This window comes from Pomacea canaliculata, linkage group LG9 (genome assembly GCF_003073045.1).
Source record: "Pomacea canaliculata isolate SZHN2017 linkage group LG9, ASM307304v1, whole genome shotgun sequence".
Taxonomy (NCBI): Eukaryota; Metazoa; Mollusca; class Gastropoda; order Architaenioglossa; family Ampullariidae; genus Pomacea; species Pomacea canaliculata.
The window spans coordinates 24,570,612-24,597,151 of record NC_037598.1 but is presented as its reverse complement, the minus strand read 5'-3'; the positions used below and the strand labels follow the sequence as shown (position 1 = coordinate 24,597,151).

General features: G+C 38.1%; 2 protein-coding genes across 2 annotated transcripts; one reads left to right on the top strand and one right to left on the bottom strand.

Moving 5' to 3' along the window:
• Positions 1–1,452: 1,452 nt before the first annotated feature.
• On the top strand, positions 1,453–7,233 carry LOC112571865. Its single transcript, XM_025251210.1, has 3 exons — positions 1,453–1,508; positions 4,100–4,193; positions 4,443–7,233. Exons 1-3 carry the CDS (start codon positions 1,463–1,465, stop codon positions 4,948–4,950), a joined length of 648 nt encoding a protein of 215 aa, XP_025106995.1. The 5' UTR covers positions 1,453–1,462; the 3' UTR covers positions 4,951–7,233.
• Positions 7,234–14,842: 7,609 nt separating this feature from the next.
• LOC112572984 (monoacylglycerol lipase abhd6-A-like) lies at positions 14,843–24,264 on the bottom strand. The gene is made up of 10 exons (XM_025253014.1): positions 24,154–24,264; positions 23,838–23,913; positions 22,730–22,982; positions 22,295–22,457; positions 21,715–21,831; positions 21,168–21,291; positions 18,977–19,140; positions 18,716–18,770; positions 17,888–17,967; positions 14,843–14,998 (listed from the first exon to the last, which is right to left on the bottom strand). Exons 3-10 carry the CDS (start codon positions 22,876–22,878, stop codon positions 14,843–14,845), a joined length of 1,008 nt encoding a protein of 335 aa, XP_025108799.1. The 5' UTR covers positions 22,879–22,982; positions 23,838–23,913; positions 24,154–24,264.
• Between the last annotated feature and the right edge of the window lie 2,276 nt (positions 24,265–26,540).

Here is a 26,540-nt window from a genome sequence, read left to right as displayed (position 1 = left end):
TTGAACATGCCTTCCACAGCTATCTCAACACGACCTGGACCATACAGTTTCTTGCGCACTTTCTGCAATGGTCGCTTGGCTGCTGGAACTGCGGTCTGAGGTACGACGGTAACATCAGCTCCGGTGTCAAGCTTAAATACATTCTCTGTGTCTTCCATCAGGAGACTGACTTTCCAAGGATCTGTTGTCACACTGCCCACAATCATACCATGTAAGCTTCTTCGTCTTCTTCTTCTCTTCCACTGTGTGAATCTTAGAAGAACCTGAAGAGCGACAGACTGCAGCGTAGTGACCAATCTTGGAACATTTCCTGCATTTAGCGTTCTTTGCAGGACAACCATCTCTGTTGTGGGAACCTTTTCCGCATCGGAGAGCATGGCTTAGTCTCTGGTTTTCCCCGAAGGCCTGGCTTCGTACCGCAACGAACTTTTCGCTGACCTTTCTGAATCTTGTTGATGGTTTTCTCAACTGTACTCTCGCTGTTGCTTGCCAACATCGAGTGCTTGAGTCTGGACGTCTCATGAGCTCTGCAAATTTCTATTGCTTCTGGAAGCTTGAGTGTTTTCTTCTGCAACAATTTTTCACGCATAGTGTCATCTTGAACACCGATCACAAGTCTGTCACGAATCATGCGGTCAACATCTTTGAAATCACATGATTTTGCTAACTTGCGTAAAGCTGCGACGTAAGTATCAACTGACTCATCCTTGTTTTGGTTTCGGCTATGAAACTTGTAGCTCTCATACACCTCATGTGTGCTACCCAAACAAAAGTCGTTAAACTTGTCGATGACAGTCTCGATATCTTTGTCGTTCTCCCCTTCTGCAAAGGATAATCCTTCGTAGATTTCTTGTGCGTCCTCACCAATGCAAGCTAATAGAACTGCACAACGATAAGCTGAATCTTCTTTATCAAGGCGCGTAGCTACCTCATAGTTCTGCCATTGACGAATAAATTTTTTCCAATTTACTTCAATGTTAGAAGACAAATCCAGCTTTGAGGGAACAGGAACGTTTGCAGTGAAGTGTTTTCTCTGATGTGTCTCCGCCATCTTGCGAGAAATGTCACTTTGCGAACGTACGACGCAATATTTCAAAATGAGAAAAACGTGCCCACCTTAAAGTTTCTGGAGAAATCACACAGCTAGCACTTTGCTGCTCACTTCTGACACCATGTTGTGTTATTGGTTTGTGGGTATTAGAGGTGGCACTCATTAAACTGTCCAGTTAGAAAACACACAAGAGACGGCTTCATGTCGGCTCCCGCCCAAGTATATTTTAAATCTCTTAACCGGAACTAAACCTTTTACGGATTGTTCATTTTGGGAATAAGGCCAACACTTGCCTTATGTCACAGTCACAAAGATGTAATTCATGGGTTGTTTTATTCTTGTGTCTAGGAAAGCCAGCCTATGTGAATTTCCGGAACAGCCCTTCCTGGCTTCCCACTCTACACTTGGGACATGAGCGATCAAGTACTTGCTCAGAAGCTGAGACTTCGAAAAACAGGTATTTGAGGCTTGTGTGTCGCAAAAGAAGTAATACATCTGTCCCTACTCACCTACTGCAAGCAAGAAGCGAAAATCAATCAGCAGTGAGACAAGCCAGGAAGAAAAATTGTGTGAAAGTGATTTTGGTTGGTCAAGTGCTTGCGAAGAAAGTTTACATGGTGGCATAGAAGATTCATGTTCAAATGATCAGAACACGCAAACAGATTTGACTGGACTAAATATAGATGCAATCATGCAGGACTGAGACCAGACTTCTTGATTCAGTTAAAAACAGACAACATTGTTCTATTTATGAAAGACAGGTGTATGTTGAAGATGAAGCTAAAGTTCCATTCTACACAGGACTTCCTTCATTGGCAGTAATGGACCTTATTTTCAGAATGGTAGAGCCATACATGTCTAATCAAACACAGTCACTGTCCAAAGAGCAAGAGTTTTTGCTGTGTTTAATTAAGATCAGGCTGAACTACCAATTCCAGGATATAGGATATCAGCTGAAAGTATCCGTGTCAACTGTGCAAAGGAGTTTTCATAGAACTCTTGATGTACTTGTGGCACGGTTGTCTTTTTTGTTGCACTGGCCTTCAAGAGAAGCTCTGAAACTGTCTATGCCAATGTGCTTTAGAGAAAACTTGAAAGATAAAGTTGCTGCTATTGTTGACTGTTTTGAACTTGAAGCACAGAAACCCTCAGGCCAAACCAATCAGATCCAAGTTTATTCCAACCATAAAAAATATAATTCTGCCAAATATCTGATTGGGATCACACCACAAGGTTCAATCAGCTACATTTCAGATGCATTTGGTGGCAGGGCTTCAGACAAACACATCATTGAAAATACTTCTTTGTTGTCCAACTTGTTACCAGGTGATGTAATTATGGCCGACAGAGGTTTCAACATTGAAGATGAAGTTCTTTTTTATCAAGCTAAATTAATAATTCCAGATTTTACCCATGGGAAAAAGCAACTACACCCACTACAAGTGGAAAATTTGAGAAAAATAGCCTCTGTACAAATTCATGTTGAGAGAGTTATAGGCTTTGTTCGCAGAAAGTTTGGAATTTTGCAGTCTGAAGTGCCTATTGACCTGATGGCAACAAAGCCTGGTGATGATAATCCAGTCATAGAGAAAATAGTTCGGCTTTGTTGCTGCATTGTAAATTTACATAAATCCATAGTGCCTATTGAGTAGCTATAGTGCAATTTTTTAGTTTGAAATCAACATTTATTTTCAGAATGCATGCTTGCAATCTGTATATGTTTACATTACCAGAGAAGTTATTCTCAGATATAAAATGCACTATTACCTTACTGTAGTTCTTTTTCTTTCGCACTTTATTTATAATAGCATGACGATATCCAACTGATCAGATAAGTTACTTGGTTAGTTGATGTGAAACTGTGAACAATATAGAATTTGTTCTTTGCTGGAGATGTCATGCTTTGTATGTTGTTGATCAAAAAACAACAAACCTTGTGTGACCAAGGGCCTAAAAACAGTGCTTAACAAAAAGAAACATGTGTTTTTCACGGGTTCTGGCCACAAAAGAAAATTGGTACATAGAGAGGTCCATGATGCTATCCGTTGGGTCAAGGTGAAGCACAAGTCCAAAATAGAGTCTCAGTTTGCTACAGGTAACATCCGAGTAGCTTGGCAGGGACTCTGTGTGTGTCTCTTTGACACAGACATCAGGCTAAGTAGACAATCAGTATTATATTATTCAATTCCAAGTTATCAGTAAATAAACACAAAAGTGAGTTTCCATTATAAATGACTCATGCTGGTATGTTGCGGAACAATACATGATGGCAGAAGACAAGTTGGGATACTTGATGTTTATTTTTCTAATAAAGTGGTATTCTGTAATTTCACTCTAATCTCATGCATCATTATATGTACATCCAATTGCATTTGATATCGAATGTCTTCAGGAAAGTTTTCCGTTGTACGAGCTACCATTTGATAAAACAACTCATTCTGGGTAGCCTGTCTTGGCTCCACCATTGCTTTCTCCATGAACCTCTCCCTGGACGTATGCAGTTGTTCTAGAAGCTCCACAGCCCGTGAAACTGGCTTGGTGGTGTCTAATTTCTCTACCTTCCTCTTCTTTCTTGCACAGTCTGGTGCCTTTGGTGGTGGTGTTTGCTCGTACACACTGGGTGAGGTTGGGGCAGCAGTTGCTTCAGCAACTTTGCAAATGATTTAGTGTTTTTTCCACAGCCCGTTCTAGGAATAGTTTTATAAACAAGTCTGTTGTCTTACTGAACAAGTGTTGTAAGGATTTGTGAGTGTGTGGGTGTGTGTTTTTGTGAATATAGTTTTAGTGATGTTTCTTATTTAGTTGGGTTATTTACATGGACTGTAGGTGTTTGTGTGAGATGATAGTTTGAGTGGAATTAAGTTGTTATTAAGTTTTTATTATAAGTTTTTGTTATAAGCCAGTTGTTTTACCACGTCTTGTAATTTCTCCTCGTGAGATAATAAAGTTAAATTGAATTGAATTTTAAATCAAAATTAGTCTGACTACATGTTGGCCTGGGCATAAGTGGTTTTATGAGAGTAAAAGATTTCTTCTGTTTCTTTCCAGTTTTGAAAGAGGTTGTGGAAAGTCAGCTAAAGATGCAGCGTAGTACACAGGCCATGATGATTGTTATAGGAGGGTTCTTGCAACCCCGGACAGGGTGAGTCTGGTGAATCCAGTAGAGACTTCCCACCTAAGGAATTAATTATCCCTAGAAGGTAGCACATTTTATAATAAAAATATTATGATGGTAAATACATCACTAAGCACTTATTTTTAAGTAATACAAAGGTTGCTTTTGCCTGAAATCTGTAAATTTCTTTGTTCTCTACTGTATATAAAGGGCGGTGTGTGGAGTTGCAATCATGAGGATAAAAATCTAAGCTTAATCTGACCCTTTACATTTCAGGCCCAAGAACCCAAGACTACAAGGTGTAGAGAAGATAGATCCTCGTTCCAATTCCTGGTCTTCTGTAGCGGATTTTCCGATGAAAAGTTCAGGAGCAGTAGCCCTTACCCTTCGTGGTCATTTATTTTGTTTGGCATATGAACCTGTTGAAAATCGCCGTGATGCCACCCTAGTCACAGAAACAAGAATTTTTGAATTTGACTTGGTGAAAAACCAGTGGCATGATGCAAGGAGCAACTTTTCAGATCAGGTCTTGACGTGTATAGATGAATGTTTGCAAGCTTCTGGTGCAGTGACCGTGTGTGAGGAAACAAGTGTGATCTACACAATGTCTGGTACTGAGGTATGTAGGATACCCTTCACGGAACTTGATGGAAATATCTTTTGTAAGCAAGTGCATTATTTGCCCAAACCTGCTGAATACATGTCGCCATCACATTGTATGCATTCAGCCATTGTGGCTGTCACCTGCACTCTACAGTGCCTTTCAAACGAGGAACATAAGTAAATCAAAACACAGAGAACAATTTAAAAATATAATATAATTTAAAAATTAAAAGAGAAACACAACACAAAACAATTCCTAATTTCCCAAACCCACAGTTCGAATACACGTTTCTTCCAAAGTTTCAAAAGTATTCACTCTTCTTGCACAGTTCCTCTCAAAGTCTCACTTGAAACAGCACAACGTTTCCGCTTCTAACATACACCATATATCCACATGAAAAGTACACAAAGTTTCCACTTCTTAAAGTTATATCCAACTCAGCGCTGGTCAGTAACTCCAGGCGGATAAGACGAGTACAAGAAGAACAATCAACCAAAAGTAAAATAAAACAAAAGAAATCCAAAAGAAAATCCCAAAGAAAAGCCTGGAGAGAAAAAACAAAACCATTTTTTAGATAAATGCAAATTCACTCTCAACTATTTCAAACCATGTTCATGAAGTATACACAAATATATCACACTCATCAGAAATTTCCCATTCTTCAACATAGGCTCACCAAAAATCATCAGAAATACACACTCACTGAAAAATCAACAAAGATTCACACTCACCTCAACAGGTTCAATGCTAACAAAAATACAAACAAGTCTGGTAACTTCAAGTCGGTTCAGGACTTGTACAACACAATACAAATCTGGTCAGGATTTGTACAACAACACCAAGTCCGTCAAGACTGGTCGCAAACAAAAACCGTCCACTCCAGACACATTGACAACACCAAAGAGACTGTCCCTTCTCCACGCTCCCGTCAAGGAGAAAAAACCCAGTCATACCACACACATCCAAAACACTGCCACACTCTTTCCTTTGTTCGAACTAACAACAAAACAATCTTTCTTTTGTTCTATCAACAAAACAACCTATCAACACAAACTTAATTGAAACAAAGTTTTCTTGTACTAAATTCAAACAAAAGATGATAATTGTATTGTATGTAATTGTCATGAAAGTAGGTCCCAAGGCAGAAATTACAAAAAACAATTATTTGGACACTATTAAAAAAACATAAAGTGCCAAACAATGAACTTTTTATTAGAATATACATTAAACTTTAAAAATATTACTTACTATTATTTGGTTATTTCCTGTTCAGCAGTTCACTGCCACTATAGCTGGTTTCTCCTTTTTGTTTGACGATATGTCTATAATCGCACGAACCACATATAAGGAACACGTTTCCTTCGTAGTCAGGCCATAACTGCAATGGACAGTTTCGACAAGCATCACAAACAGCATGTTGTAAAAGTTTCGACAGGCGTCACAAACAGCATGTTGTAAAAGTTGATTGACTTGATCCGTCGTTATCGAAAAATTTTCAATGGGTCCCTTACCCGTTATAGCTTCGTCGCTAGAGGACTCAGAAAATGACGTCCCGTTTTCCAGTTTCTCCCTTGCTTTCTTTTCTCTATATTTCTCCCAGCGTGCGTTCGCAGCTTTCGTTGCTTGCCTTGATTTGGCCCTCGCCCCTTTTCCAGTTTTTTCTCTGCTTGGGCAGTCTGCTTTCTACCAGTCTCCAGTCTGGTTAGCTTTCTTCATTTTTTTTACAGTTTACTGCTGTAACTGACACGGTGGCCTCGATATCAAGCCAATGAGGAAACACGTGTCTACCTGTGACCAATAGGGAGGTTCATTAGGGCAGAGACTTCTTATCTCAATTCGTTAGGGTCACATGTATTTATGGACTGATGTTTATTAGAATATACATTAAACTTTAAAAATATTACTTACTATTATTTGGTTATTTCCTGTTCAGCAGTTCACTGCCAATATAGCTGGTTTCTCCTTTTTGCTTGACGATATGTCTATATTCACATGAACCACATATAAGGAGCACGTTTCCTTCATAATCTGGCCATAGCTGTAAGGGGCAGTTTCGGCAAACGTCACAAACAGCATGTTGTAAAAGTTGGTTTACTTCATCCATTGTCATCAGAAACGTTTCCTTGGGTCCCATACCAATGATAGTTTCGTCGCTAGACGACTTCGAAAATGACGTCCCGGTAGCGTTTTCCAGTTTCTCCCTTGCTTTCTTTTCTCTGTATTTCTCCCAGCGTGCGTTCGCAGCATTCGTCGCTTGCCTTGATTTGGCCCTCGCCCCTTTTCCAGTTTTCTTCTTGGGCAGTCTGCTTTCGACCAGCTTTCTTCATTGTTTACGTTTTAACTACAGTTTTGCAGTAACTGACACGGTGGCCTCGATATCAAGCCAATGAGGAAACACGTGTCTACCTGTGACCAATAGGGAGGTTCATTAGGGCAGAGACTTCTTATCTCAATTCGTTAGGGTCACATGATTATGGACTGATGCTTATTAGCACATTAAAACTTTAAAATACTTTACTATATTTGGTTATTCCTGTTCACAGTTCACGTGCCAATATAGCTGGTTTCTTCCTTTTTGCCTTGACGATATGTCTATATTCACATGAACCACATACAAGGAGCACGTTTCCTTCATAATCTGGCCAGGGGCAGTTTCGGCAAAACGTCACAAACGCATGTTGTAAAAGTTGGTTTACTTCACATTGTCAGAAAACGTTTCCTTGGGTCCCATACCATACCAATGATAGTTTCGTCGCTAGCGACTTCGAAAATGACGGGTAGCGTTTTCCAGTTTCTCCCTTGCTTTCTTTTCTCTGTATTTCTCCCAGCGTGCGTTCGCAGCTTTCGTCGGCTTGCCTTGATTGGCCCCTCGCCCTTTTCCAGTTTTCTTCTTGGGCAGTCTGCTTTCGACCAGCTTTCTTCATTGTTTACGTTTTAACTACAGTTTGCAGTAACTGACACGGTGGCCTCGATATCAGCCAATGAGGAAACACGTGTCTACCTGTGACCAATAGGGAGGTTCATTAGGGCAGAGACTTCTATATCTTCAATTCGTTAGGGTCACATGTATTTATGGACTGATGTTTATTAGAAATATACATTAACTTTAAAAATATTACTTACTATTAATTTGGTTATTTCCTGTTCAGCAGTTCACTGCCAATATAGAGCTGGTTTCTCCTTTTTGCTTGACGATATGTCTATATTCACATGAACCACATATAAGGAGCACGTTTCCTTCATAATCTGGCCATAGCTGTAAGGGGCAGTTTCGGCAAACGTCACAAACAGCCATGTTGTAAAAGTTGGTTATACTTCATCCATTGTCATCAGAAACGGTTTCCTTGGGTCCCATACCAATGATAGTTTCGTCGCTTAGAACGACTTCAAATGACGTCCCGGTAGCCGTTTTCCAGTTTCTCCCTTGCTTTCTTTTCTCTGTATTTCTCCCAGCATGCGTTCGCAGCTTTCGTCGCTTGCCTTGATTTGGCCCTCGCCCCTTTTCCAGTTTTCTTCTTGGGCAGTCTGCTTTCGACCAGCTTTCTTCATTGTTTACGTTTTAACTACAGTTTTGCAGTAACTGACACGGTGGCCTCGATATCAAGCCAATGAGGAAACACGTGTCTACCTGTGACCAATAGGGAGGTTCATTAGGGCAGAGACTTCTTATCTCAATTCGTTAGGGTCACATGTATTTATGGACTGATGTCACAAAGTCTCCACTTGAACAGCACAAAATCCACAATGTTTCCACTTCTAACATACACTAATACATCCACGTGAAAAAAGTAACACAGAGTTTTCACTTCTTGAAGTTCTATCCAACTCAGCGCTGGTCAGTAACCCCAGGTGGATACGAAGAATAGGAACAAACAGAAGAGAAAAACACAAAACACCAAAAGAAATCCAAAAGAAAAAACCTGGAGAGAAAAAACAAAACCAATCTTTAGCCAAATGCAAATTCAACTCTCAACTATTTTAAACCATTTTCATAAACTAACACTATATAATCACAACTCATCAGAAATTTCCCCATTCTTCAACATTAGCCCCAGGCTCACAAAAAAAATCATCAAAGATATACACTCACCTCAACAGGTTCAATGTTATACAAAGACACAAACAAATCTGGTAACTCCCAAGTCTGGTCAGGACTTGTACAGTACAATACAAATCTGTTCAGGATTTGTACCCAGAAATACACCAACACCAAGTCCGTCAAGACTCGTTACAAACAAAAACCGTCCGCTCCGGACGCACTGACAGAGGAGACTATTCCTTCTCCCCGCTCCCGTCAAGGAGAAAAAAAACCCAGTCATACTACACACATCCAAAACACTGCCACACTCTTTCCTTTGTTCGAACTAACAACAAAACAATCTTTCTTTTGTTCTATCAACAAAACAACCTATCAATACAAACTTAATTGAAACAAAGTTTTCTTGTACTAAATTCAAACAAAAGATGATAATTGTATTGTATGTAATTGTCATGAAAGTAGGTCCCAAGGCAGAAATTACAAAAAACAATTATTTGGACACTATTAAAAAAACAAAAAGTGCCAAACAATGAACTTTTTATTAGAATATACATTAAACTTTAAAAATATTACTTACTATTATTTGGTTATTTCCTGTTACAACTTCACTGCCACTAGCTGGTTACTCGTTGTGTTTGACAACATGTGTATATTGACATGAATCACATAACAGGAGCACATTCCCTTCGTAGTCAGGCCATAACTGTAAGGGGTAGTTTCCACAAATGCCACATACAGCATGTCGTAAAATTTGCTTGACTTGATCCATTGTTATAAAAAAATTTTCAATGGGTCCCTTACCCGTTATAGCTTGGTCGCTAGAGGACTCAGAAAATGACGTCCCGTTTTCCAATTTCTCCTTCGCTTTCCTATCTCTGTATTTCTGTCAGCGTATGTTCGCAGCTTTCGTTGCGTGCTTCGACCTGGCCCTCGCCCCTTTTCCAGTTTTCTTCTTTATTTTCTGTTTTTTCTCTGCTTTGGCAGTCTGCTTTCTACCAGTCTCCAGTCTGGTTAGCTTTCTTCATTTTTTTTACAGTTTACTGCTGTAACTGACACGGTGGCCTCGATATCAAGCCAATGAGGAAACACGTGTCTACCTGTGACCAATAGGGAGGTTCATTAGGGCAGAGACTTCTTATCTCAATTCGTTAGGGTCACATGTATTTATGGACTGATGTCTGTATGCCGAGACTCACTCTCGGCCTCTTGCAATAAGGAGTGAGCATGCGCTTCACAAATTTTTTATTTATTTTTATGTCTCGCGAATTCCCGTAGTACGTCGTTAGGTCAAAAGGTCAGTTTCCCGGCATGCAACGTCAAAAGGGCTTAGGTCGTAATGCGAGAGATTGAGGATAAAGACGTTTTGATGGACGGTGGCATTCTTGGGACAGAGCCGACAGCTATCTCTATAGCAAAAATATACCAGTCTTGTATCAAGGTGAATATGTAGGGAGACATTATGTGTGTAGTGAGCGACATTTGAACTAATAATCCTTGGTGTAGGTATTGTCTGCTCACCTCTCCGTCACCAGACCAACTGACTGTTTGGGAGACAACATTGGTGTGACCATGAATCTGTATCAATCTGGACGGGGAAACAACACATTTTTTACATGGTGCCATAGATATAGGTTAGTTGAAGGACATTCTTTGCCAAGTCCCAAAAAATATGCAGTCATTGAAAAGGGTGCACCAGAGATGGTCACCCAATGATTTCTCTGCATTTTAATGGAAAAATCTAACGAATCTTTTGAATTTTTATACAAAATACATGATTTTGGACATATGGAAGTGTTACTTTGGAGAATAAGGATTCTTTCTGTAAAGGATGAGCATTTTTGTTCGGGTTTAAAAGGGGGTGGGGGAAAGAGCAATGCCAAATATTTTGCTGAGAATTTATTAGGGAGCTGGAAAACTTGATTTCTTTCATGGTCATGTGTAGTTTACCCATACACACACAAACAGATCCTCCATGCTTCCTCTCAATAGGATTGCATGTGTGTGCAAGTTGCATTCAGTGAATGGATTGGAGCATGAATGGTTTTCAATAACAAAATATATAAAGCTTGTCTGTAGTTAATTATCCATTCTGACTCTTGTCTTTGTTTATTCACTTTAAATAGGAAAAAAAAACAAGTCAAAAGGAAAGGCAGGAAATTATTGAATAATAACACAAACAAGGTTCTGCACAAAGTATAGAAGGAAATGAATTAAGTACCTAAATTGTGATTCTTGCATCCATGATAAACGTCTACATAGATTCTGACAAGTCATTCAGGTTTTTATTACCAGCACTTTTTTCATGCAACACTGCTGTGCACCAACTTCTAAGCAAGCAAGTCAATGAAAATAAGATGTTTACAAAAACAGAAAAACTGGACATAAGTACTGAAAACACTACATCCAATCAAGAGATAACATGATAATGCTGGTGCTAATAAATCACAAGAAACTGCATTTAAATGTCTCAAACTTGGTTTCCAGAGCAAACAGTAAGGCAGAAATCCTAATACAATCATGGTGCTCTTAATTAGCATTAAGCATTTGTAGCACTGATAACAGCATGCATTGTATGTTAAACTAGATTCAGGCTTTACAAATGGTTGTCAAGCTTCAGTGGGTTTGGGTTTGTCTTTGTGTTTAGCTGTTCAATGATCACAAATAAATATAGAAACCTCTAAAGGGGTTGTGCTTCAAGGTTCTAAAACACATAGACTTTTGAACAGCTTTCGCACTATCATAAATCACTTCATGCGCTTCCAACTGGTTTGGTTAAATGAAGAAAGCCACAACCAAACGACAACGGATCAGCTGTGTTAAGTAGCCCTGCAGATTTTTAGGGGTTTATGTTAATTGCTCCTTCCACGTATATTTCACAGGAAGGACTAGAGACTGTTCTTAAACCAGTCTGATGTTCTCACTCTTTCTTAATGGCAACATTTGATATCAGTATTATAAACCAATGAACTTTCCCTCTCGAGGGCAATTCACAATGCTTTCAGGGATTACATGTGCAACATTACGTTTGCAATATACCATATGTAGCCACACTTCTCTTGGTGCAACAAAGGCCACTCTGACTTGCAAGGTAATGTCAAAAGAACACTGTGCAGATGGTGAAAGCAATATGCAAACAACATCGACAAAAACGTGGTTGCCACTGTATAAGTTTGATCTTCATAAACAATACATGGGTAATTTTCCTATATTGAAAACTATTCAAACGTCTTAACTCTCAGCACAATGCCAATTCTTAGTAGTAATTTGGAGGTAAAAGGGAGGCTACACCCCATGCAGTCATGCCGGGCAAAGCAGAATACAACAGCATCATATCCTTGCAATACTTGTTAACCGTGCAAAGTGTGGTTAATTGTAACCTGTCAATTGCCTTTTATTTTTCCTCTCACTGCTTAGGGTGGGTGTCCAACCACGCCTGAAGTCAAGCATCATAACACAAAGCCAACAAAAAATATCTGACATTCAATATTTACAAATCAGAAAACGAATATAAAGGCTAATGCATTGATTCTGCAGATCCAATTGGAATCCTTCACTTAATAATGAAGAAGTCAATAAAATATGATTATATCGTACTTATGATTTAAACAAATCACCATAACTAGCTGCACTCACAAAATAAGGAATATAAAACATAATTTTACCTAAGATCCAAAGGCCATAAGGAATACAAAAGTTACTTGTAATTCCGCCGGCCTGAATTTAAGCATTAGCCGCACCAAGGACTATTCTTCTCCCCAACCCACTCCACAAAAAAAACCCAAGTTTAAAAAATTTTCAGCAGCTGAACATCATATATCTGTGTGGGTTGTCCACTAGAGATCCAAATTTTGTCATGCATTCCTCCCACTATAAATTGTACCACAGAGGCTTCCTAAGGGTTGAAAGTAAAAAGCATGCCAGTAAGCAGTTTCCTTCTTGAAAGTACCTCAATAAATATAATACTGTGCACGGACAACATATCAACCATAGTGATTCATGCCATATCAAGTAACTCGATTCAAATGAGTTACTTTCATGCTGTTGAACATGACCAAAACATCAAATGCAATATTTTTGGACCCTACAAATCTCGTTTCTCAAAGAAACTTCAAGGAATGAGATCTGAAGAGAAAAAATTAACAGTTTCTCCAGATTATTCAACTGAAGTTAAGACACTGCCAGGTTACTGCTGTTGTAGCTACTGCGTGAACTGCTACAAAACGTTAAAATAAGGGTCAAATGTATAAACTGACTGCAAAATGGCTGGAGGACAGCCAAAATCCACCTCTTACTGACTTAGTTCAACAAATCGCAAAAATATTACTTGGATAGAACAACTATTTTTATAGTAAACAATTTTCAGTGAAAAATATCAATGCAAGCAGAAACAAACAAATAATTCACTTTGCAAAGTTTAATATCAATATGGTCATATTTTAGTGGGTTTTCTTTAAAGAAAAAGTACAGATAAAAGACAGTTCATGGAAGAAAATAGTCTACAGAGTTTATAACAGTCATTACCATTATATTCACAGGCATAGTTTGGCAAATATGCAACACAAATAGTTATTAGTTCTATACTGGTAATATTTGTGGTTTTATTCTACATATTTTATATAAAAATGTGAAAAATTAATGGCAATTGGTAAGAGGCCACATTGAGAAAAAGAAATACTGAAAAGATTATCAGTATTATCAGATAACTTCAGACATAATTTTAACATCACCAACTCATTTATATGCTCTTAAATTCTTTGGCTGACATAAAATTTCATTCTCACCTAAAGAGTATGTTGTTCTTGTTTAAGTGTGATGTGGCTCAATGAAAATGTAAACGATAGGACGGAGATGGATGACGTACAACGTATGTAATAAGAAAAGCTGCTTATTTAAGCTTCTGAGACAAAACATTACATGACACACACTGTGAATGGCCAGAGCAGCACACTTCTATATCAAACAGTTTAAGAGTGATCATCGTCATCTTAATGATGCGATTCTTATCAAGAGCCTATACAGCCCCTTGAAGTTAAGAAGATATTATATTGAAAATATATAAAAAAGAAGTTAAAAAAAAATTAATAAATGGTACTAATTCTGCAATAGTAAAAGTGCACGTAACTTACTCAGGGAGTCAACACAAGATGCTGGCCGTTTGTACACTAAAAGAAGTTGATGTATAGTGTAATGTTATGGTACCGTTCACTATGTTGTATTGCTCCCTTTTTCATGTACATTCTAAGAACTGATTGTTCAAACAGCATTTTACTATTTTACTTGATGCAACTCAAAAGTTTACTCCCTGAGCAAGTGTTAGAAAAATGCTGTCTTAAGTATGTGCAATTTAACTGGATTTAAAACATCTTCACACAAATCTGAGATAATGTATCATACATATAAAATTAGTAATACTTACTCTTAAGGAAAATGCAACAGGTTTGCTAAGTATGGTGTCCATATCTGAAATTCAGCTAGCATTGAACATGCTGTCTCACAAGTGGGTACAGACAATAAAATACTGAAGGTTTCATGACGCTCAAGAAACATTAGCATGAGGGTACCACTACTTGTTGCTGGTATTTTGCATTCACATTCACACAAGAATGCAAATTGATAGGAAAAACATGAAACTTGAGCTGCCTTTTTTGAAATCCCCTTAAGCTGTGGCACCAAATACAATTTATCAGAAAAGTGTTTTTGTTTTAATGGATTTTGTACATCTCTTGAGCATGCAAACTAGAGAGCTGTAAATTTCAGCAGCCATAGACTACAGATGATAAAGAAAATACACAACCTCAATTTTAACATTTCTGTAGAATCTTTTAAAACCAAGAAATATATAAATGTAAATGTGGGGAATAGTGCAAAAGCAAAACAACACTTTGGCATGATGTCTATGAATTTCCTTTAGTGGCTGGGTTAATGTGACAGATGAGAAAGGCAATGAGAATCTGGAGAAAGGCACTTTGGTCATGGCAGGAGCTGGTGAGAAAACAAATGAATCTTATCAAATATTTATGCTGTCAGTCTTGCTTATTTTGCAGCTTCCATCCAGAATTGTTGATACGACTTTAGCAAAGTGCCTAGGCTGATCATTGTTGATAGCATGTCCACAGCATGGTATAAGACTGGCATGATGTAGTTGGGACTTTCTTCTGCAGCAACCTCAGCACCAGACACATGTACTACCTGAAAAAACAGGTAAATGAAAAGTGATTCAAGATATCAATCTGAACCAAAAGATTGTAATGATTGTGAAGATAAATTCCAGTCGGCGTATAGACCCAAGCACAGCTGTGAGACAGCCCTTCTGATCGTCTATGAACGATCTCTGTGCAGTGCGGATGCCGGGAAAGTGAACTCTGTGGTCTCCTTGATCTGAGTGCGGGCCTTTGATGTCATTGATCACCACCACTCTACTAACTCGTCTCCCAGATGGAGTGGGCATTGGTGGTTCGCCTTTGCAGTGGTTCCATTCCTACTTCAGTGATCGCACACCAAAGGGTGATGGTCAATCAAGCTTCTTCAGTGACAGTTCCACTGCTGTGCGGTGTCCCGCAGGGCTCTGTTTTGGGCCGGTTCTATTTTCTATTTACACATCTCAGCTTGTCCTCTTCATTGAGAAGCATAATGTGAACCGTAAGATGTTTGCAGATGACACTGAACTCTATTTTTTCATTTAGTACTGACAGTGAGTCGGTGCGTGAGGCAGTTTGTGCTGTAGAAGATTGTTGCTTTAGAGGTCAAGTCATGGATGCTGAGGAATAAACTCAAGCTTAATGATGAGAAGACAGAGGCGATGCTATGTGGTTCCAAGCTAGCCTTAGTAAAGTCTCTCTAGACTCTTCCAAGTGGGTCAAGCTAGAATTCTCTCCAGCTCCGTAGGAACTTGGACCTATGTTGACAATCTTCTAACTATGCTGATCATGTCAGTTCTGTAGTCAAGGCGTGTTATTTCCATATCCGCACTCTTGGACGACTCCGACCCAGTCTTAAATAAGAAGACTGCAAATGCAGTTGCTGTGTCCCTCATCGGTTCTACATTAGACTATGCCAACAGCTGCCTCTGGGGGATTTCAAAGAGCGAGTTGTCGAGGCTTCAGCGAGTGCAAAATACGGCTGCGAGGATAGTTTGCAGGAAAGAAAACAACTGACCATATTACTCCTGTACTTCGTGACCTACATTGGCTTCCTGTGGAGAAGCGAATTGAGCATAAATTGTTAACCTTAACCTATGGCTGTCTTCACGACCTTGCGCCTGCCTATCTGCAAGAACTCATTCGCTGTTTACAACCCCAGCGGAACTTCGTTCAGCAGCACACTTCAGACTTGAACGACCGAGTGTTCAGTCAGGGAATGCTAATAAGAAGACTGCGGGTTTCAGATCTTCTCCAATGTAGCCCCGCTTTTGTGGAACTCGCTTCCCCTCTCGACCAAGGAGTCTGATAGTATTGGATCTTTCAAGAAACATCTGAAGACTCACTTGTTTAAACTTTTTTTTGAAGTTTTCATTTGACCTGCAGTTTGGTGGCTGCTGGGATTACCGCGCATTGAGCGCATCTTTGTGATGCGGATATTGGCGCGCTATAAAACTACATCATCATCATCATCATCAAGATACAAAAGGAAACATTAAAAGGAAAACATGAGTTGGACAAGAAACGAAGATCAAAACTGCTGACAGGTTGATAAAACTGCACAAACATTAATTTCCTGTGAAATTTTTTCCTCCTAGAGTACAACTAGTTTTATAAGGTTATTTTTAAGTAATTTGTTGAGGCATTTTTCTGGACCCTGCTGAGTAAAATGTCACACGGAATTCTACAGTAGCTTTCTGGCCTTTTGCTGGAGTGCTGCTGAGTGGTCTGTGGGTGAAGGGATCTAGAGGTGAGAGGTCAATCTAATCCACTCCTTCATCATCTGACACATGTATGGGGTCAAGGGTTTGAAGTCCATCTAGTGGTGGCATAAGAGGGTCAGGTGAGCTCAAATAGTTTTATGTCACTAGCACCAGGCAAAAGGAGGGTGTACTTGGCAGAGGCAAAAGAGAGGGCTTTATTGACACGCGAGGTGATGGTGAGTACCAGATTTGCCGAAACATGGTCTGAAGTCCAGTTTGTGTAAGGTCAGTATAGTCCCCTAATTTTTAACTTAGCTCATTCAATATGTACGAAAACAAAGTCACTGAACTTTATGAGTGGCGAGAATTATGTTTCAATATTTATACATATTAACCTACAATAAAGACAACTATCAGTGACATATCATTTTAAAGAACCTTCTTTCTTTTAAGCATTTAAGTGACTTTTTTTTAAAGCAATACAGCTTTTGTTTTCTTGTACTAAATTCAAACAAAAGATGATAATTGTATTGTATGTAATTGTCATGAAGTAGGTCCCAAGGCAGAAATTACAAAAAACAATTATTTGGACACTATTAAAAAAACAAAAAGTGCCAAACAATGAACTTTTTATTAGAATATACATTAAACTTTAAAAATATTACTTACTATTATTTGGTTATTTTCTGTTGTTGGAGTACAAATTCATAATTGAAAAACTGTCTCTAACTTGGCTCTTATTCAGATATAAGATACCCGACTGGTTAACTATTTTTGACTCCCTGCGCTAGTAAATTATAGTCGAACAATTTCTCAAGGTACCAACAGTTTCTTTCTTTATTTATTCTTTCGTTTTTGTACATCCCAGTGATTTTTGTGAGGCTTCTGAGGTTGCAAAATGGGAAAAAGTTAAAGCTGTAACCAACATAAGACATTTGAAAATACCAGCAAGGTATTGCCTACTTTTCAAATGTGTAATCTCACAACAGAAGAGAGTTATATGGTCACTTTTTTAATAAATCCAGTCATTTACGGAAAAAAAAAAAAGGAAAAAAATTGCATTCTGGTTACTCTTAAGACAAATAAATGAAATAACATTTAATGGCCAATCATTACAGCAGACTAAATGATGTCACTGAGGTCAGTAACCAAATCAAGAACTTCCCACAACCATTCAGCATTTATAATAAGGAAAAGAAATCTTTTAACCAGCACTTACTTCATCCTCAACTCCACACAACCTGAGAAGGACAGATAATTTTGTCGAGCTGGTTCTCCAGAGCTGAACGACTCTCCTCTAAAAGAAGTTTATGAAGCACTGAAAAAAAATGTCAGGATTAGAACACAGCAAAACAGTGCATGACAGGAAAAAGGGATGCAAGTTTTTAACCAATAAGCTTGTGAAAAATCCTTGAAAACAGCATATACCTGATAAAAAAACATTTCGATAAGCACTTTTTAAAAACATAATAATGGAACAAATCACCACTTTCTTTACTAATATTCTTTAGCCTAGGGGAAAAGTTCATACTATATAAATGGTTAACAGCTGTTTAGGAAGAATAATTTCAGCAACAGTCCTGCTATATCCTTATTACCTTCCAATGTACAAATGCATGTACAGATATGTACATTTAAGTGTGCATGATAGGGATTATCAGGACATTTTAGACTAACCACACTTTAAAAGACTACTGGATGAAGATACTGTATAAAATATTTCTTTCCCCAAATCCAGGTGAATACACTTCTGTTCTCAATTAAAACACCTACAAAAAATCACCATGCACAGAAAGAGGTTAAACTTATCAAGCCACTATTGTTCACAGATATGCTTAACATATGGTCCCAACTCTCAGACTGTATCCATATGCAATTTCGTTTGTCCATGGTGATGGTTGTAGGCATGTATGTTGAGAATGGAAGAGGTGTATACACCTAGATCTCGGTAAATAAACACTGTGCTACACCCAACCACGAGAAAAACATTTTGCACTCCACCAGTTCTTTAATTTCTGGTTTGTAGGTTTGCTTTTATATTGTAAGATACAAGCAAGAAAATTTACACTGCAGGTAGAAGTTGTTTCGCTCTTTCCTTAGTTCTACAGCTCCTTTCAGAATCTGAAACAACATGAAGGAGGAAAGTTAATGGGAAGCTGGTATTTAAGATTAATTTCCCCAATTAGCCCATTTAAGAATTTGTATCAATCATACTGTCTTGTGACTTATAGCATCTCATCCACATTTTTAAAAGACTAAAATAATTCAACTCAAAAGAATAGACCTCATGTAGTTAAATATTTCTTGGAATAAATCAAGTCCTGTACCTGGGATGGGACAAAAGAATGATAGTAGCATACAACTCGCAGCATCGCTTGAAGATCAGCTGCAGTCTGTGGCAAGAGGGGACAAGTATCCAGGGTCAAACTTATTCCCCTGGCCGTAGCAGCTCGATACAAAGCAATCAGTTGTCCATCTTCCGGTGTTTTCACTAGAACACATGAACCATATTTGTCACAGATCGACCCATGTGCAAGTTTACTTTAGCCCTATTTTCTGCTTAAAAGAGCAAATGGAAGAAAAATGAGGATAGTAAGAGTTCAAGAATGTGCTATAGCAAGTATCTTGTTTGTCCCAACTGAGTGCAAAAAAAATATGTACTGGTGTTACAATCATTGAAGGTGAAGAATATTGACACCCCGATCTTAACTCAAGACTTGTCACTTCCCCTTGTTGAGGTAAAGATTTTTGTGACTTATGATGATTATTATGAAGAAGTAACAATGCATTAACAGATGTTACATTTTAATAATGTTTATTAGGGTGCATAGTGAAATTTTGAATACATAGTTTAACAGGACCATCATGCCTGATTGATAATTCTTACGACATGAATGCATGTTAAGCACTGGAAAAAAATTCATGACAACAAGGCATTGGCTGTATGAGTGGTTCTCGTGTATCAGGCATTGCCATTTTAAAGCCTGCCTGACCACTATGCCTGTTGTGGCTTCAGACATTGCCTGTCTCTGCATGGCAAATTACCTGCAGAGTATGTCACTTGTTGTGACAGCAGTCAATCATACCTTAAAAAAGAACCTAGTTTTCCTTGTGTCACTTCCTGGAACTCAGTTAGCAAAGGAATTTCTTTATTTTTTAATACCTTGGTGCCTTTGTTCAATGACAACCACTTATGCTAATGCTGCTGTCATGTTAACCATTAAGTACGGCTCCAACTGTTTACAGCATCCTTCATATCTTCATCCATTGCTTTACGTTCTGTACATCACTGTCCACTATCAGTTCATTTATCATGGCTGGTCTGTGTAGTGAATGCAATCTATCTTGGCCATGATGCTGCGCATTATTGTTATTATTCTGCTACATGGGACATGCTCTTCCATGCCTGCATTGTGTGGATCTTTTATCAGCTGGTGTTGTGATAGTGACTATATTCATGCATCTCACATCTTCAATGCTATTACTGATCAACAGGCACTTGTGGATGAAGTTGGTGAACTATGAATATTTAAGCCCACTTGCTTCTTCAGTGTATACATTACTGGGTAACATTTGGGAGAAAAGTTGTGTTCACATACGACAGAGTACTGTGAGGGCACAGTGAAGATTTACACACACGAATGAAGCTGATCCATTGTCTTCTCCATGATGAATGCTTTGAAGACATACTTCTTCTGTCACTATGTTATCCTGTGCATTCAACACCCCAATGGTTTCTGTATCTGTACTTGGGCTTTCGAAATTTGTTATTTTCTGGGCAACTTGTATCAACCATGCTGTGGTTAGCCATGATTCCACTGGTACTGACGTCACACACGGTTTTAGGTCCAAATGAAGATTTGAACAGGCAAGGAAATCGTTTTCATTTAATTTCTCAAAATTCTTATTTCCCCTTGCAATTTCCTGTTCAAGGCATTAATAAGCAAGATGAAGTGAGTCTTTTGAGCTTGATATGTGTCACCAATCAGATAGGTCTTTAAGAATGAGGGTGAAAAGATAAGATTTAGCAATTTGATGTATTTCACAAGTATTGGTGGTTTAACTCCAACTGAATTTAGATTATTGCATGATTTGAGGTATATATTGATACAGAGATAACTAGAGACCCCTGGCTATTATTTGCCTGTCTGGCTTTTGTCCTCACTATTGTTAGGTGTATGTGCCAGGTGTTGTTTGCCGATAGATAGCAACTGATCATAATAGGGATTTGCTGTTGTTGTTTTCATGAAAATCTGTTGGCCTTATTGGCTAATATATGACCTGAGCATTCTAAAGCAATTGTGTTATTTGTTGAAAAGATGGACAACAGTTCAAGTGACTGAGCTCACAGACTCATTTGTGTGTGACAGCACTGAAGACTACAAAGAACTTGCACTAGTAGATATGCAGCAATAAAAAAAAACAATCCAACAAAACTGTGCAAATCGCAATTTGGAATAGTTCCCCTCATTGCAATAAACATTAATAACTATAATCTAGGTTGTTTGCTCTACTCACTGCTAGGACAGCACATGGTCACAGCAGAGACACGATCTTGGAAACTAGCAGCAAATAGGCGGCTAGGGTTCCCCATTGACACACCAGTAACATGGCACTTGTCTATTCCAACAAGATCTAGAAACTGAAGATTTGGAAAAAAAAAAAGACTACTTTAACAGAAAAAAACATCAAGGTTTTCTTTTTGAAAAAAATACTATATATGTCCAACATGTTAAGTACAGTATTTTAATTATTTATAGATTAGTTATTATTCAATGATAACAAGCAGATGAAATCTAGAAAAAATATCTTTGTGTCTGCAGAGAATACAATAGAATACAACCAATCAAGCTTAACTATCAAAATGCAAACTAAGGTATAAACCCAAAATTTGTTAAAGATTTATGAAGTCACTTCCCTGCAAGTATGCATGGTATAAACTTTCAATGTACATATACTTGAACATCGAAGCTGATACAGCATCCCTGGGTCACTGACATCAGCACATTACCATTCTATAAATTACCCCCTTTCACTCATTTAGTAACCATGTTAACATATTAACCTGCTTTATCCGCTGAAGCTGTCCCTTGAAGCCAATGTCGTCCCCTTCAAGTGGATCAGAAGTGAAGCCATGCCCAGGTAAGTCGAGGGCAATGACATGGATTTCAGATGGCAAATACTAGGGACAGACAACAAGTCCGTTATTATATGGTGACAAGCCTCTTTTGGACTTTCTTTTCTCCTTCTTTACTCATCAAATGCAATAAGAACAAAGACAACATGAAAACAGTGTTATATCCCATAGTATACTTATCTTCCCTTTATTGCACATGGTATTGGAAGCCATAAAAGCAGAGTCTGTTTAATGTTACAATGGATGCTAATAAAACACTCAAAAATGCCATGATAATGGTTTGTCTCTTTACTTAAGGAAGCAGGAAGTGCCTAGGTTTCTACAAGGTCATACAAGATTTATATTCACAAATTATATGTCAAATACAAGAAAGTTGTGCAAAAATGTGCTTGTCAGAGAAGAAATAAGCCACTGCAGTGACAAACTGACTGAGATGAAACATTTATGTAGATCAACTCTAGTATCTTTTTATTTTCTGAAGAGTCTTTTGGTTGTGATAAAGTCTAACCTGTACGATAGATGCCCACATAAAGTGATCAGCTGAAAAACCATGAAGCAGAAGCATGCTGGTTTGACCTGGCTTGGGGTGCCCTCTCTCACCATAGAAAAAAGTGAAGCCTTTGTTGTCTATTACTCTTTTCAGGCGCATTCCACTCCACATTACAGCCACCCTGCCCAATGTCAGGTTAAATAGTTGCTTAAAATAAAAGCTTGAACAGTCTTCAACCAGATACTTTATTAGAGGGTGGATTGACTAAGCATCACCAGCAGATAGGATTATACTGACACATGCAGAAAGAAACGAGATTTAACAGAAGAATATATCTTTATTGCAGATTCAAACATGTAAGAGAAAGTTCTCATGTCACAAACAAGAGGGGTACAAGTGACTAACAGATTCCATTCCATTACCCAAAAAAAAATTTTTAGATGCAATACTCACCTGAAATACATCTGCACCAACAAACGCGGGCACATAAAGTATATGAGGGAGGTAACGGCCGTTGCTGTTGCCAGCATGAGAGAGGCAGGATTGAGGAGCTGCAGATCGAGGAAAGAGCCGTACAACAACTCAGTCACCGACAGTGACATTTTCACCTTGTTGCCTCAGTTTCTCTTGAACAAGGTGACGAAATGAAGGTATCTTTTCTTCCCTGACTTAATGTGATCCTTGGAAATGATGTTTAGCTGTTAAACTGTGAAGATTAAAGACATATTCAATAAATATTAAAAAAATTCTTGCATGTATCTAGTACATAAATGGAGCATAAGATTCAAGAAAAGGAATGTAGAATTGTACCCTCAATTTTAATATCATCTGAGGGGAAATCTGCGAAAGAAAAGAAAGACTATACTTTACATTTACTTTATGCTGGGCCAATAATGTTATGCTACAAAAATGTGCAAAAAATATAAAGTACATCTTATAGCACTAAGTATCCCATACTTCTGCACCTGTAAGAAGTTTCAAGTATAACAGCTGACCTAAAAATAATATACTCTTCAGCCATCAAGAACAAGTATGTGGTTGAATCATTTATCTGATTAAACAATTGCTGAGCTACTGTTTTTATGTCTCAAATGGACTTGACTTACTCCTTTACTTAGTGTTATTTGAGAAAGAAAATGAGTATGTTCTATGCATTTATTAAAGTTGAAATCAACTGCTAGACATTTATGAAAACACATAAAAATCATTAAAAGACAATGAAGCAATTAAGAATTGGTTTAATCTTGATAAGTTTATAGAAGGGAAAAAGACATGTTTTTAAAATCATTTTATTGCTCTTCTTGCCTTGTCGATTATAAGTCACGACTGTTTTTATGTTTTTAATTTGTGAACTTTTATCGGAGTATATCTTCAATGCTATTTAGATAAAATTACTTTAGTGTACTTTGACTTCTACAGTCTGCTTCAGCATATTATAATGTGATTGGAGTAATAAGAAATTGAACTTTCATAGACAAAACAAAAACAAATAAAAACACGTCTCGATCAGCTAAATATATAAGTTTTCAGATTTATATTTTTGCATTCATATTCTCCTTACCTTGTGCAAAGTTGTTCTTTTCCTTGCCTCAACGAAAGATGATTCCTCACAGTAACTGTAGCTGTGTACTAGGCAGCTACACACAACAAACTTTAATTAATACTCAGGGTCTGTGTTGGGCTGTCGGCTCTAATTTCTAAACAATGCCACTGTACTCAGTGAGTCACCGTCCTTGTGCTCTAACAGTCAACAGTGCAAATTCATCTGCAATAACTTACTCTTACAAATATGTCTTAATATCGGTCATTCAGTTTAACCGAGAAAAACAAATATATTACGCACGTTACCGGCTTAAAAAAAAACTAACAACTCTAACCAAAGTGATCACACGATCTTCGCGTTCCGCTGATTGGGTGACGCTCGTCATGTTATTCACGAGAGCACACCACCTTCTCCTCATCAGCTGATTAAAGGGGCAAAGGTCGATTGGTCACTTAATGGGATCCGGTTTTTTAAAAAAGAAAATTTTTCAAATGGAACTAAATAAAATAAATAAAAATTAATAAAGTCTTAAAATAATTGCTTATTTTTTATTAGATTATTATTCTATTTTGCTGCTGGTGAAATTTCTTAGAATTTAATATTGCTTTCCGTTAATACAACATTCCAGTTTATCTACTCACCCGCCATTACGCGTACCTAGTAGCAGAAGACAATGTGGACCCGGGGTTGTGTATTGATCCCTTCCAAGCGTGAAGGTGCGGGGTGTAAAGGGTGCAGTAACACTTGAAGTTCAAGAAGAAATGAAACTCCATCTACCTACGGCAAGGCAATGAGGTAAGTTAGAGGAGTGGGGCAGGGGAGGCCTTTCATAGAACTCACAAAGTGGAACACATGCAGTTCAATGTCTTGCGTCGCGAATATTTCGGGTACATGTATATATCCCTTTAATTCTCCTCCACCCCCTATACCCCCCCCTTCCACCTTTAAACTTTTTTTTTTTTTTGAAGATGAGAAGAGGGGGTGAGATATACAACGACCAGTTACAAATCTCTTTGCTGTATCGTGGAAACGGTCGCGAGTGGCAGTCTCATGGGATTAAGTTTTTGCACGTTGGCGACGGTTTGCCGATCAAAGCAATTTCCCTGAAGTTGATGTCACAGGTTTCCTAATCGCCCCCAACCCCCGCACCATTTCCAGGTCACGTTTAGGCAATTCTACTGTACTTAGTGTCTTTGAAAGATTACATTTAGAAGTTCTTATATATCATAGGCGCATTCTAAAATCGATATTTAGCTATAGTGGGTGATTTTAGAGCCATCGATCAAGTACACACCCTTATTTCCCCATCTTGTCACCACTGTCACAAAGAGTATGGTTGACCTTCTTTGACTGTCACCAGAAGTCATTTTAGTAATTCTTTATACACTTGTCAAATTCTTTCGCGACTGAAAATCCATTTACAATCAAAATTTTTAATTAAAAAACATTATTTCGACGGTTATGGGTCGATCATGAGCACTATAAGTAAGTGTGCACTATTTAGTTACAAGAGTGTTTTTGTATTTATAACTATAACCAGGATACCTGGCTTATTCCGGATTAGTGTATATGCGCTTAATCTTCAAAATGTGATTTATTGTCAATCTTCGATCTGCTGCTTCAATCAAATCAGTCTTATTGATGGGTCACGTCAGTGAAATAGTGAAACACTTGAATTTCCGATATACCTGATCGAGCTTCACAGCTCGTGGTTCGCAGCAGGTGCAGGACGTTTCGAGCAGAAAGCTGCCCTCGTAAGTCTCGTTCTCTTCTTCATTCTCTAGGGCTTGCCTCTCTCTCTCTCCTCTTCCTCTCTGTGAGACTGACGCTCGCTGGACATCTGCATCCTCTTTGTGTGCGTGTTTGTGCGCGCGAACAACAGCAAGAAAATGAAGAACAAGGTAACTGGAATCTATAATGGAATATTTCATGCTTTCCTCAAATTCATTTCAAAATGCTCGCTTCACTCCAATGCCTTTAATTTCATCGATTCAGAAAAATGTTTACCGCTGTATGCGAATGGTTGACAAACAAAAGCAAAGAATAAAAAAATAATGAGTTTGAGTATTATAACTACGAAGGAACATGTACACCCTAGTCCTGTTCTCTTCTTTCTTTCATTCTTTCTTCGTTAATTCTTCCTTTTTTGATTACTTTTTCTATTCTTCTTTTATTTCTTCTCTTTTCTACCTTTCATTCTCCATTCCTTTCTTTATTTCTGTTTTCCTTGCTGATTTCTATTTTTTTTACCAGATCGTGAGCGTCAACAAATACAACTCATGCTCTCCTTTTGTTTGCTTGATTATTTGGTCGGTGCCACGAAAATTGTTATTACTATTATTGCGTATTATTGTTGTTGCTAGTGGCGGTGAAGTTTACTGAGCTGTTGTCTAGCATGAATGGAGGCTTAATTTTTTAGCGATTTGTTGTTAACAATACAACTGTTAAATATTTTACGCTCAGGATTATTCTCTTGTGTTATGCGAAAACATGCCTGCAAGGATTTTATTTCCTTCTATTTTTAATTTCGATGCCTTTATTGCTCCAATGTTTTGCTCTCGATCTTCGTGGTAAAAGGACTTTGTCGATATTTTTTATTGTTATTAGTTTCTTTGCTTGATTTTGTAGGATGGTTTTTTCATTCTCTGTTCTATTTTTTATGTTATTTTCTTGTGTCTTTTTTTATTTGTTTTATTTGAGGTTGGTGGCGGTGGTTGGAGG